Here is a 12269-nt window from a genome sequence, read left to right as displayed (position 1 = left end):
AGAGCCTAGAACAACTCCCCCTGAGGCTGCGCAGGCCGAGGCCCTGGGAGGCGCCCGAGCCCGAGCCCATCCACTTCAACCAGCTGGGCCGAGTTATGTTATCTGCAGGGAGATGGAGGGAGGCGGAACACCAGGGCGTGTGAGGGCAGCCGGACTCGGCCAGGGCCCGTGGCGTCTCAGGTGCGAAGGCTAGACAGAGGAAAGGAGGCGTCTAAAAATGGGCAGAGCAGGCCGGGCGTGGTGGCGCACGCTTGTCATCCCAGCACTCGGGAGGCTGAGACCAGAGGATCGCGGTTCACGGACAGCCTCAGCTACCTGGTGAGGCCCTCTGCAACTCAGTGAGACCCTGCTTCAAAATAAAGAAGAAAAAATAGAGCTGGGGGTGCAGCTTGGAGGTCGAATGCCCCTGGGCTCCATCCCGGTACCTCAAAAAAAGTCTTTAAGAAGGCGGGAGCTGGGGGCCAGCTGCAGAATATGGGGGCGCGACACCCACAAAAATCAAGAGGACAGGAGGGCGGGCCGCCCCTCCCCGCCAGAGAACCCCTTGAAGTCACCTCAGCCTCTTGGGTCAGCGTATTTCTGGCCGCAGCTCGTGGCCTCCTCCTGGGTGTCAGCCGGGAGGTGTCAGGGGCCAGCAGGGGTCCCCAGGGAGCAGGCAGCCCCACCGAGGGGAAAACAGAGCCCCTGACGCCCCTCTGAGCCAGCCACCGGACCCCCGACTCCCCCGGAAGGCCAAAGCTGGAGCCACCGCATCTCCCGGCCCAAGGGACCGACCGGCATGGGGCCTTTCTCTACACCCCAGGACTCTCCACTCCGCCCACTCTCTGGCTCCCCACAGGCAGGGGGGCGTCTAGTTCCCTCCCCACGACTTGCCTCCTCCTTCCAGCGCACACCTCTGAGGACGCAGGGCTGAGCCCCCAAGGCGTAGGAGCTTTCCTAGCAGACAGCGCGTGTGGGGAGGACACCGAGGGGCTTGGTCGGAGCCGCTCAGAGGAAAGGCCCTGCCAGGCGCAGGGAAGGCCGGGCCAGGTCAGGAGGAGCCCTGCGCCTCCGGGCGGGGAGGGGACAGGACAGGCGTGAGCAGCCCAGCGGCCTTGGCTTGGGGCACAGTGCCGGCCTCGGGGTGCGGTGGCAGAACTGCACCCTCCACCTGAGTCCGTTTGCAATCCTGCTGTTGCATTTGACACTTCTAAAACATTCCGCCTCTAAAACAGTCTGATTCCTCAATAGTCATGAAATGAACAATAATTACCAAAAATATGAAAGTCAAAATATATTTACTCTGGTGATTTTTTGTAATCACATAAAGCTCAGTTCAGTAACAAGTGAACTTTAATACAACTGAAATATCAGCAAACAGTAAAATTTCAGAGGCCACTAAATCATCCCGCTGATGTAACGCCTCCATTCATCCCCTTTCAAACAATTCAAAGACAGTGCTTAGCCAGGTGTGGTGGCACGCTTGTCATCCCAGCACTCGGGAGGCTGAGACCAGAGGGTCACGGTTCTCAGACAGCCTCAGCTACTTAGTGAGGCCCTCCGCAACTCAGTGAGTCCCTGTTTCAAAATCAAGAATAAAAATAGGGCAGGGGGTGTAGCTCAGAGGTTGAATGCCTCTGGGTTCCATCCCCAGACCTGCAAAAAAGAAAAAGTACTCCAGGCGTGGTGGCGCACGCTTATAATCCCCGCGCTTGGGAGGCAGAGACAGGAGGATCGCGCAGGTTCGAAGCCAGCCACGAGCGCTGGCTTAGGAGACCCTGTTTCCAAATAAAAATGTAAAAATAGGTCTGGGAGTGTAGCCCAGAGGTAGAAGAGCTTCCAGGAACCCCAGTACCACCAAAAAAAAAAAAAAAAGAAAGAAAGAAAAAAAAAAGAAAACATGCTTGTATTTTTAACATTACTCAAATTCAGGGTTTTCTTTTTTGTGTGTGTGCAGGTCTGGGGATGGAACCCAGGGACATTCAAGCTCCAAGCTACACCCCCTGCCCTATTTTTTTTCTTTTTTTTTTTTTTTTTTGTGGTTCTGGGGATGGAACCCAGGGGCATTTGACCTCCAAGCTACACCCCCTGACCTATTTTTTTTTTAATTCTTTTATTTTGAAACCAGGTCTCACTGAGTTGCAAAGGGCCTCACTAAGTAGCTGAGGCTGTCTGAGAACCGCGATCCTCTGGTCTCAGCCTCCCGAATGCTGGGATTACAAGCGTGCCCACCACGCCCGGCTCAGGGTTTTCATTTACCAATGAAAATCATATCTCACTAGTATCAAGGAACAGCTGTTTTAAATTTTAAACACAAAAAGGTCTCCGAGTCACTGAGAGTGATAAAATTAAAGTAACGCGCTCCATGGTTTTGTCCTGACAAGTACCTTGCTCTCGTGAGTTTTGAACCCAAGCACAGGAAGATACAGTCTGCGGTTGATGCCCCTCAGTTCCAGACTTGCTCTCAAAGGCCGGGCGCAGCTGGGCGTGAGGGCGCACACCTGTCACCCCAGTACTTGGGAGGCTGAGACAGGAGATGGCAGATTCAACACCAGCTCGCAACTGAGTGAGACCCTGTTTTAAATTTTTTTAATTTGAAAATTGGGCTGGGCGTATAACTCAGAGGTGGAATGCCCCTTAGTTAATCCTTAGTACCACCAAAACAAAACAAAAACCAAGGCACACAGCTGGGTCAGGATGTCAGCACGAGTCTGCTGTTGGCTATATTGCTGGCGTGTCTAAGTATCTAAGTTCCATTAAGAATGCAAAGCTTATTAAAGGATAAGTAATCGCCGGGCGTGGTGGCGCACGCTTGTCATCCCCGCGCTTGGGAGGCAGAGACAGGAGGATCGCGCAGGTTCGAAGCCAGCCGCGCGCGCTGGCTTAGGAGACCCTGTTTCCAAATATAAAAAAAAATGTAAAAAGAGGTCTGGGAGTGTAGCCCGGAGGTAGAAGGGCTTCCAGGAACCCCAGTACCACCAAAAAAAAAAAAAAAAAAGGATAAGTAATCAAATATGCTAGTTCAAGCTTATTTTTAAATGATTAAAACTTGACCTTAAACAGTAGAATGATGATAAGGCCCGCCCAGGGTGAGCAGCGCCGTCCGGCGTCCCAGTCCTGCTTTGACAAGGTGCTTTCGTGTCGCCAAGGCTCCAACCTCCCCTCTGCGGCCACCTACTTGGGCTCAAGCTCCAGCTCACGAGTGCCAAGGCCCGGCCCCTCGCCCGCGACCCACAAGACGACCTCGGGCCTCCCAAACCTCCAGGCCTCCTGCCTCAAGCATAGTCTGCCTTCCCAGAATCCCTAGCACCCGCTGGCCTCTCATTGGCTCTGAGCGGTCCCCACCCTTCCCCGAGCCAATCACTCGCTCTGGCTCAGGGCAGGAGCAATTGGTGGGAACCCTGGAAGGAGCTCACCACAGCTGCGGGAGGGGGTGTCCAGGAAGGAAACCGAGCCCTGGTTCCAGTTCTCCCCACTGCTGGGTTCTCCCCCCAACACCCCAATGTGAGAAACCCCAGGGTGTGGAGCCTGGCCTCCTGAGCAGGATGGAGCTGGCTCTGGGTCCAGGTGAAGACCCCGGCCTTGGCTGCTGGGGCCCAGGAGAGAGGATGGGGCCGGCTGAGTAGACCTGGGGACCCACAAGGCTGGGCTGGGGCGGCAGCCTGTTACCATCTCCCCAGGGTATTCCAATGTGCCGCCACCCCCACGGAGCACACCCCGGCCTGCCAATCACGCGGCCAAGGGCCTCGCACCGCCTGGCCTCAGTTTCCCCACTTTGCCCCAGCTCCCAGGGTGGAGGCGTGGGGAAACCAGCACCATCTTCCCAGGCCCGCGCCCGGCTCGGCCCTCACAAGTCAAACCGCTTTGGGGCCTTCTCATCAACGCCTTCCAGTGCCCGGCGCCCCTCTGCGGGCTCCCGGCCTCACCCCAGGAAAGAGCAGGGCACACGTACAGAGAGGAAGGAGTTTATTTCGGGGGCCACAGCCTTGCCACCCAAGGGCTCTTGGTTTCTCCCACTCAGGGTGCCGAGGAAGGAGGTGGCTGGGCTCAGGACCGGACCTCCGCCCTGGCCAGCACATGAGCTCAAGGGGCCAGGAGGGGAACGGACAGGGCTGTGGGGGCTGAGGCTCACAGCCCAGCCCCGGGAGGGAGGGACCGGAGCTGGCCTCGGGGACACCGCAGGTCCTGGGGCGGGCCGAGGGCGGGGAGGGGGGGGAGATGGCTGCGCCCGCGTGGGCTCCACGGCTCAGGCGCACGGGCCTTCGGCCTCCTGTGCACACTGCAGGGGCCCCTCAGCCTTGCTGGCCAGGCTGTAGTAATAGGCCCGCATGCGCTGCTCCACGGCTCGGAAGTCCGGGCGGTCCTCCCACCTGCAGGCAATGGGGAGGGTGCGGCCACTGAGCAGCCAGGAGGTGGCCACGCACAGAGCTTGGCCGTGGGGGTCTCAGGGCTCAGAAGACAAGTGGGGTGTTGGGTGGGAGCAGAGGAGAGGTCTGGGGGAAGGGAGCTGGAGTTCAGGTGCAGAACCACCACCCGTGGCCAAGATATCGGGATGATTCAGATATGAGTTGTCGGGAGGCGCGGGGTTAGTTCATGGGAGATGGTAGCAAGTCCTGCTGAGGCCTGGGGTGCCGATGCAGGGGTCCTACTGTGCAGGGCCAGGGCATTGGGGGCATCTGTGGGTGCAGGTGTGAGCAGCAGGTCCCTGCCACGAGAAGTGTGGCCGGGACCACGCCACGGTGCTGTGTGAGCTTTCCATGCCTGTTTGGGGTGGCAGGGCCAGCCCCCCTGGGTGTTGTCTTGTGTCGGGGTTGGCGCTTGCTGGGGTGGGACACAGCAACCCATCCGTGTCTGCTCGTCGGGCTGCTGGGGCCCAGCGTCAACTCCCACGTGTGGAGCGCGGCCTGTTCGGAAGCCCCCTCATCGGTGTAGGGTGCTGGCTTGTGTGGGGTGTGCTGCTGTTAGCTGCCTGGTGGGGTGCTCGGGCACTCAGAGGAAGTCAGTGACAGCGCGAGCATGTTGTCCCCAGGTGCCGATGAGGGCAGAGGGCGGGGCGCAGCGAGAGTTGCCCCGTGGCCTGAGTACGGGTGCCGGGTGCTGGGTAATGGCTGGCCTTGGGTTTTGCAGGCTCCGTGTGCCAAGCCGCGCATGGCTGGAGGGTTGGGGGGCCGCGGTGTGCAGACGGGCGCTGGGGTGCCGGCCCCTGTGAGGCAGGCCAGCTGCTGGGGAGCCGGGTCCTGAGTGTGGAGGGCCTGACCTAGGCCTCTGAGCGGGATGAGTCTGGGCAGAGGCCCGAGCGCATGGCGCCGGCCCCTCGTACTCACTTGTAGATCCAGCAGTCGCTCATGAGCGCGTACATTTCCGGCGGACACTCGGGGGGACACTCCATCCGCTTGCCCTGCTTGATGAAGTCCAAGACCTCGGGGCCCTTCATCTTCTGTAGGAGGCAGGCCGAGGACCGGTGAGGACCCGGGAGGGCCCGCCCGCGCCCCTCCCCGGCCCGCCCGCCCGCCTGCCTTGTAGGGCTTCTGGCCGTAGGAGAAGGCCTCCCACATGGTGACCCCGTAGCTCCAGACGTCGCTGCGGCTGGAGAACTTGCGGAAGTTGATGCACTCGGGCGCGTACCACTTCAGGGGCCACTTGCCGGCCGAGCGGGCCTGGGGGAGGAGGCGCTGCTGGGACCGGGCCCGGGGACGGCGCCCACCAGCCCCGCCCCGCCGCGGGACCCACCGTGTAGTAGCTGTCGTCGGCGCCCAGGGCCTTGGAGAGGCCGAAGTCGCTGATCTTGGCATAGTGCCGGTTCACCAGCAGCACGTTGCGGGCCGCCAGGTCGCGGTGCACGAAGTTCCTCTCCTCCAGGTATTTCATCCCCATGGACACCTGGTGCAGCAGCTCCGCCACGTTGCTGACCGGGATCTCCTCCCTGGGCGGGGAGGCAGGTCAGCAGGGAGGAAGCCGCCGATGGCCTGCTCCCCCACCGTGCACCAGGCACAGGGCTGGGGACACAGGTGTCAGAGAGGCACAGCCTGCCCTGGTCCCCTCAGAGGTCCAAGTGTCACCCATGGGCTACCACCCCTCGGCTGGCAGATGCCCTGGGGAGCATCTCGTGGTGATACCAAGATGAGACAGCCAAAGCAGGCCCACCGCTCCAGGAGTCCAGGGCATCCTGGGAGCCCCCGTCCACTGCTCTGCCCACGCCACCAGGCTGGGCGCTCGGAGCCCTTGACGGCGCGTCCACCGCCCGGGGCTCCCCTGGCTCACGCTCCCTCTGCTGCACCCTCAGCCGGCTCAGACCTTGCCTGCACCCCACACCCCAACCCTGTACCCGCTCCTCCCCGCAGAACCATCTCCAACATACTCTTTTTTTTTTTTTTGTGGGTCTGGGGATGGAACCCAGGGGCATTCTACCTCTGAGCTACACCCCTTGCCCTATTTTTTATTTTTTTTTTGAAACGGGGTCTCGCTAAGTTGCAGAGGGCCTCACTGAGTAGCTGAAGCTGGCCTCGAAGCGCCATCCTCCCGTCTCAGCCTCCCGAATGCTGGGATTACAAGCGTGCCCACACGCCCGGCCAATAGAAACTCTTAGACAGGGCTGGTGGGGTTGCAAATGAGCAGGGCCGCGGGGGAGGTCGGTAATAGAGGGTCCTCAGAAGCCTAGGAATGGAGCCACCGTACGAGCCAGCTGTACCATTCCTTGGTATCTTTCCAAAAGAATTCAAGGCAGAATCCCGTAGTGACACGTGCGTGCCCAGGGCGCCAAATGCACACGTCACCGCAGCGGATGGTGGAACCACCTAGTGAACGGGTAAAGAAACCGTGCCCCACGCACACTGCAGCTCTACCCGGCCCTGGAGATTAGCAAGACGATGCCGTTTGCGGGCAGACGGGGGGGACTGGAGGACTAGCCCGTCTCAGAGAGCCCAGGAGAGCTGTCGTTCTCTCTTGGATGTGGAAGACAGCGAGAAATTGGGAGCCCGAGGGACTTCAGGTAAATAAGGAGGGAGAGGCCGGGGCCGTGGGAGGCCGGGAGGGCGGCGGGGAGGGCGAGGAGGGTCCTGACGAGGAAGCCTTCCAAGTGCTCTGGCCCCGTGTGCGGGCATCAGTCCAGGCTCACTAACACGCACGGGGAGGGGCAGCCAGGGGCCCTGTGCGCGCACGTCTCCATATTAAGAACCTCGTGATGATGGATAATTACTACGCACCAATGAACGTATATTCAGGTGCATGTAACCCTGCGGTAGAGTCAAGCCATGGGCCGCAGGCGCTGCTCCAGGTCATGGACAATGACCACCAGCGACTCCCGTGGCTCATGAGCTCGGCCAGAGGGCCTGGCAGCAACGACGGAACTAGCGTGTCCAACCCTCTGTCCACGCACGTCCTCAAACAGCCCTTTGGGGTAGATCCTGCCGCCACCACCTGGTCCTTGAGAAGGGCACGCGGTGGGGCACGCGTGCGTGTGCGTGCGTGTGTGTGCGTGCTTCCACTGAGGCGTGCAAATGAGTGTGCGCCCACGGGTGCCCACGTGCACACACCCCGTGAGAGCGAGGACCCGCACCCTGCCCTGGCGGCGCCGTGGCTGGCTGGAGCCGGGACTCACTTCTTCCCGACGAGGAACTTGTGCAGGGGCCCGCCGCCGGCCATCTCCATGACCAGCATGAGCGCCTCGGCCTGGCACACGCCGATGAGCCGCACGATGTAGGGGTTGTCCAGCTGGTGCATGATCTGCGCCTCCCGCATCACCTCGTCCTTGTCCGCCTTCTCTGTGCCCTGCTTCAGCACCTTGATGGCCACGTCGATCTGCTTCCTGCGCGGGCCCCAGGCCCCGGGCGTGCAGGCTGAGCCACAGCCCGCGCCAGCCGCGGTCCCGCTGCAGACTCTCTGCTCTGCGGCCCTGCCCAAGCTCCCCCCAGGTCCCTGACTCCCACGTCCCCCCCCAGATGCCCCAGCGTGCAGGCCGCTCTCGGAGTCCGCTCCCAGCACCACCCCGGCTCCCTCGCCCGCAGGGCCCGAGCGGGCAGGCGGCCATACTTGCGCATGCGGTAGACGCCCTGGCGCACGGAGCCGAAGTTGCCGCAGCCAAGCTCGATGTCAGCCACGAGGAGGTTGTCGCGTTTCAGGAAGAGTTTCTTGTCCTTGAGCTCCTCGGGGTCGCTGTAGGGGCTCTCGTACACACTGGTGTCCATGGGCGTGGGCCGGGCCTGCTCCGGGGCCACTAGGCACACTGGCGGCACACACGACCACGCTCCCAGTTAGGGACGGGAGTGCACGGGGCGGCCCGAGCCCCACAGGCCTGCACCCAGGACACGGGTGCACCCCAGAGCACACGGACACCTGTGTGCGCACACACTCGCTGCCCCGGGTGCTCTGGAGGCGTGTGCATGTCACACACGTCACATCAGGCCACCACATGGTGTGCCACTGTGTAATGCACTCACATGCCAGCCCCTGTGCCGGGCCTGCCGCTGTGCCTGTGTGCACCGCACAGCCATGTCTGCCAGGCCTCCGAGGCAGGCGCCCGGCGTGCACGGAGCCACAGCCGCTCCTCTCCAGGCACACGTGTGTGGGCCACGTGAGCACACGCAGCCCCGCAGCCCAGGTGTCCGCGCTGCCCACAGTGGGGCCTGGGGGAGCTGCCCACCTCCTCCCCGTCGCCTTGCCATCACTGGGGGCTGGCCTCGCCCCACGCACACGTCTACCTGGCCAGCTCACCTGGTTCAGGGGTGTATCCATCGGAGTTGAGGGTGTCCACCCGTCTCTGAGGCTAAAGGTCACGGCGTCAGCACAGTAAGTAGGCCCACGCCGGGGCCGGCGCCTCTCATGAGACCCATACCAGATGAGGACCCTCGGGGACGGCGCGGTGGGAGCCCCTTCCCCATAGCGGCCCCACTCTCCACTTCAGGAGTCCCGGAGGCCCCCCAGAGCCCCCCCCCCGCGAACTCACCTGCGTGAAGGTAGAGGGGTGGGCTGGGAGAGTAGGAGCGGCAGCCCCTGGGAAGCGGGAGGCGAGGGTGGGTGGGGTGCCTGGGTGGGGGTCCCGGCTGCCCCCGGCCGCCCTCCCGGCCGCCCTCACCTGCGGCGGTGCTGGAGCTGGAGTTGGGGCAGGCCTCTTTGAGGCAGTAGACGAGCCCGTCGGCCTTCAGCTTCAGGTACTCCACCAGCTGCAGGAGTGGGCGTCAGCCCCGGAGCCCCAGCACCCACACCGCGCCTCCCCGCAACACGGGCGGCCTACCTGCCACAGCGTGTCGAACTTGGTGCCCTCGGGGATGCAGTACTTGCCGGCCTTGTCCTGGCTGATGAGGTAGTGGTACACGGTCTTCCCGTAGACCAGGGACAGCGCATACGTGCCCTGCTCCTTGCGGGGCCTCAGCCTGGAGGGTGGGGACCGGCGTCGGCCCTGCAGCCAGGGGCCGCCCACTGCGCCCGTCCCCACACACCCCAGGACCTCCTGCGCCTCGGGGAACCTCCACGCCGCCTGGTGTCCGGCCACGGATGGGGACAGAAGGGACAGTGGCCAAGTTCCCAAAGAAACACATACTGTCCGAGAAAAGACGCGCGGCCACGCATGTGCAGGGGGATACGTGGCCGCTCGCCGTGGACACTCAGCCACCGTGACCAGAGGCTCGACCACAGAGGACAGGACACCCGGGGGCCGCCTGGTCCTCCACAGCGGCCCCGGCCAGACACTTGCCCCCTACTGGGAGACACTGGTCCTGCGCCGGGTCTCCCGGCCACACGCCTGACCTCCACAGGGGGACAGCTGGCCATCGTGCAAACAGACACTCACAAGGGGTCCTCAGCCTTCAACAGGTTATGTAAGCCATTATCTTGGGGAGGAAAAGTCATTTCTGAACACACCCGCCCAGGTGAGCGCTGCTGCCACAGCCCCAGGGCACTCGTGCAAATCAGCTGCGGGCTGGTCATCTAGCCTGGGACCCCTGACTGCCCGCGGGAATCTGTCAAAACAGATATGCAAATCTTCCAGAGCTGGCTGCGTTGAAGGTGCCTTTGTGCAGGAGGGACCCGCCACCATCCCGGAGTGTACACCACACACACCCATGCACGCATGCGCAGGGGCCAATGAGGGTCACGTGAAACCAGCCAACAGCCCCCATAAAACTGGTTGGCGCCACTAGCACCAAGGAGAAGTTCCAGGATACATGCAGCTTTCCAATGGGGGTGCAGCTGGTGCTGGGGGCTCAGAGCTACGAAGGCAGAGACGGAGTTACTGAGCGCCAGTAGGGGGCGCCAGAGGCCGGCCACTCGGGTGCAGGGTGTCGGGAATCTTCAGAGCCAGGCGTAGTTCTGAGCGTATGGTGAGCAGGGGAATCGTGCTCCCCTTGCCACCTGCCGCTTCACTAGCCGAGGGCTCAGGGATCTGTCCCCACCTCTCCACACCGGAGTCCGAGGAAAGGACAAGGCCGGCTGTGGCCATGCCCAGCCTGGGCAGCACAAGATCAATGCATGGAAGGGTGCCTACTTCCCAGGTTCCCAGGCTAGCCCACAACTGCCTGGGACTCACGGAGAGAGGGCTCTGCCACCTGCCAGGCCACGTGCGGGCTGGCGCAGAAGCCACGCAGGCCCTCCACCCCTGAGCCCTGCCTGCCGACCCCAGGCACCTTCCCACCAAAGCCCGCATGCATCAGAGACCACAGTGCCCAGGCCCCGGCCCCCCGAGGCCCACGTACAGGAACTTGCCGTCAGTCTGAGAGCCGGAGTAGAGTTTGCGCTCGGCCTGCTCCCTCGTCAGCCCGCTGTGGTACCAGGGCATCCGCTCGTGGGCCGTGGTGGCGATGAGCTTCTCCACCTGCGGGGCCTGGCTGAGGACGGCCTGCTCCAGGGCCTCCCCCTGGGGGCGCAGGGCGAGGTCAGGCTGGAGCCCCTTCCCCTCCCATCCCTGAGTCCGCCCTGTCTGAGCTCCCCCACCTATCCCGTGCACTCCGGAGAGTTCTCTCCCTTGTTGCTGCCTGATCCAGCCCAGGAGGCCCAGCTGGGCAGAGGACTCCAGCCAGGTCAGAGTGGGCCGCCTGCCCAGAGCGCAGCTGGCCCGGCACCTGGCTCTGGGGCTGCCCCTAGTGAAGCCTGGCCCACCACGCCCAAGCGGCCTCCGCCTTCGGGTCTGGCTCAGTGGCTCACTTGGGGACCACAAAGGCCCCACCTCGAAGGCCACCCCAGGTCCCACCTGCCAGGGGCAGCACGGCCGAGGGCTCGGGGCCCCAGCCTGGCGGGGACGCACCTCCAGCTTCCAGGTCTGGCGCACGTAGTCCCGCACCATGGCGTCACGCAGGCAGTCGAAGACGCCGGGCTGCGGCTCGAGGCCGGGGGGCCGGTTGCAGGGCTTGCGCAGGCTGCAGGGCAGGCCGTCGGGGTCGCGGGAGTAGAACTCGCAGAGCTCAGCCGGGCCGCAGTGCGCCTTCCCGCCCGCGATGGCATAGGTGCCGTTGAGCTGGCGCTCGATGGAGAAGTGGTGGAAGCGCACGTCATGCACCAACGACAGCACGTAGCCGCCCAGCGAGCGCAGGCACTGGCGCAGCAGGAACAGCCCGTCCGCCATGCCCGCCAGCTTCAGGTGCTCCTCGGCCTCCGCCCGCGAGATGCAGCCATAGAAGAAGGGCAGGTGCGCCGCGGGGTCCGGCATCGCCGCCACGGCCTGCGGTCGAGGGCACACGTCGGGCCTGCGCGCCCTTCCCAGCCCAAAAGTGGGGCGTCCGCGCCCCTGCAGCTCCACCAGAGTTAACCCGGGAGGAGCCGCAGCTTGCCGGGCACTGATGGGGTGGCCGCACCCCTCGCCGCTGTCAGAGGCCCGTGCAGGGCCCGCGGGCACCCAGCTGGCCCCCCACATCCCGGCCGGCCCACACACACCAGCACCTGCTGTAGGACCAAAGTGCAGCCATGACAGGCCTCATCCATACAGCAGACACGCTAGGCCCGAGTTTCAGTTTCCCAGGAACACAACTGACAGTTAAGCGCCAGTGTTGGCACCTGGGTCAGGACGAAAAACTCTAACCAACCCCAGGAGGCACGACCCAAACGGGGGGCACCAAGTGTCCTGTCCGTTGCTGTGATAACAGCAGCAAAGGTTCCTTTTGGTCTGAAGAGAACCCCTTTGTAAGTCACAGCCGAGTGACTGAAATGGATAAAACCGCCTGGGAACAAAGGCTCAGGTCCTTGTCAAGACTCCACGGGATGAGACTCGGACCCCAGCCCGAGCTCGTTCCCCAGGAAACCCCTGTCTGTTTCCTTGCATTATTGCGTGTGGTGGCCTCCGTCACCCTGGAGTCCTGGACTCTGAG

At 63.1% G+C, this 12269-nt stretch overlaps 1 protein-coding gene across 1 annotated transcript; it reads right to left on the bottom strand.

Annotated features, from left to right (window-relative positions):
* Nucleotides 1-4225: 4225 nt before the first annotated feature.
* On the bottom strand, nt 4226-11614 carry ZAP70 (zeta chain of T cell receptor associated protein kinase 70; the record flags this gene model as incomplete). Its single annotated transcript, XM_080711456.1, has 12 exons — nt 4226-4349; nt 5304-5416; nt 5496-5636; nt 5710-5902; nt 7577-7783; nt 8008-8200; nt 8689-8734; nt 8921-8967; nt 9050-9137; nt 9209-9347; nt 10665-10825; nt 11213-11614. 12 exons carry the CDS (start codon nt 11612-11614, stop codon nt 4226-4228), a joined length of 1854 nt encoding a protein of 617 aa, XP_080567582.1.
* Nucleotides 11615-12269: the final 655 nt, after the last annotated feature.

This window comes from Muscardinus avellanarius, assembly GCF_963383645.1.
Source record: "Muscardinus avellanarius genome assembly, chromosome: 15".
Classification (NCBI taxonomy): domain Eukaryota; kingdom Metazoa; phylum Chordata; class Mammalia; order Rodentia; family Gliridae; genus Muscardinus; species Muscardinus avellanarius.
Note: the sequence above shows the minus strand (reverse complement) of the source record. Positions and strands in the feature narration are given on the sequence as shown.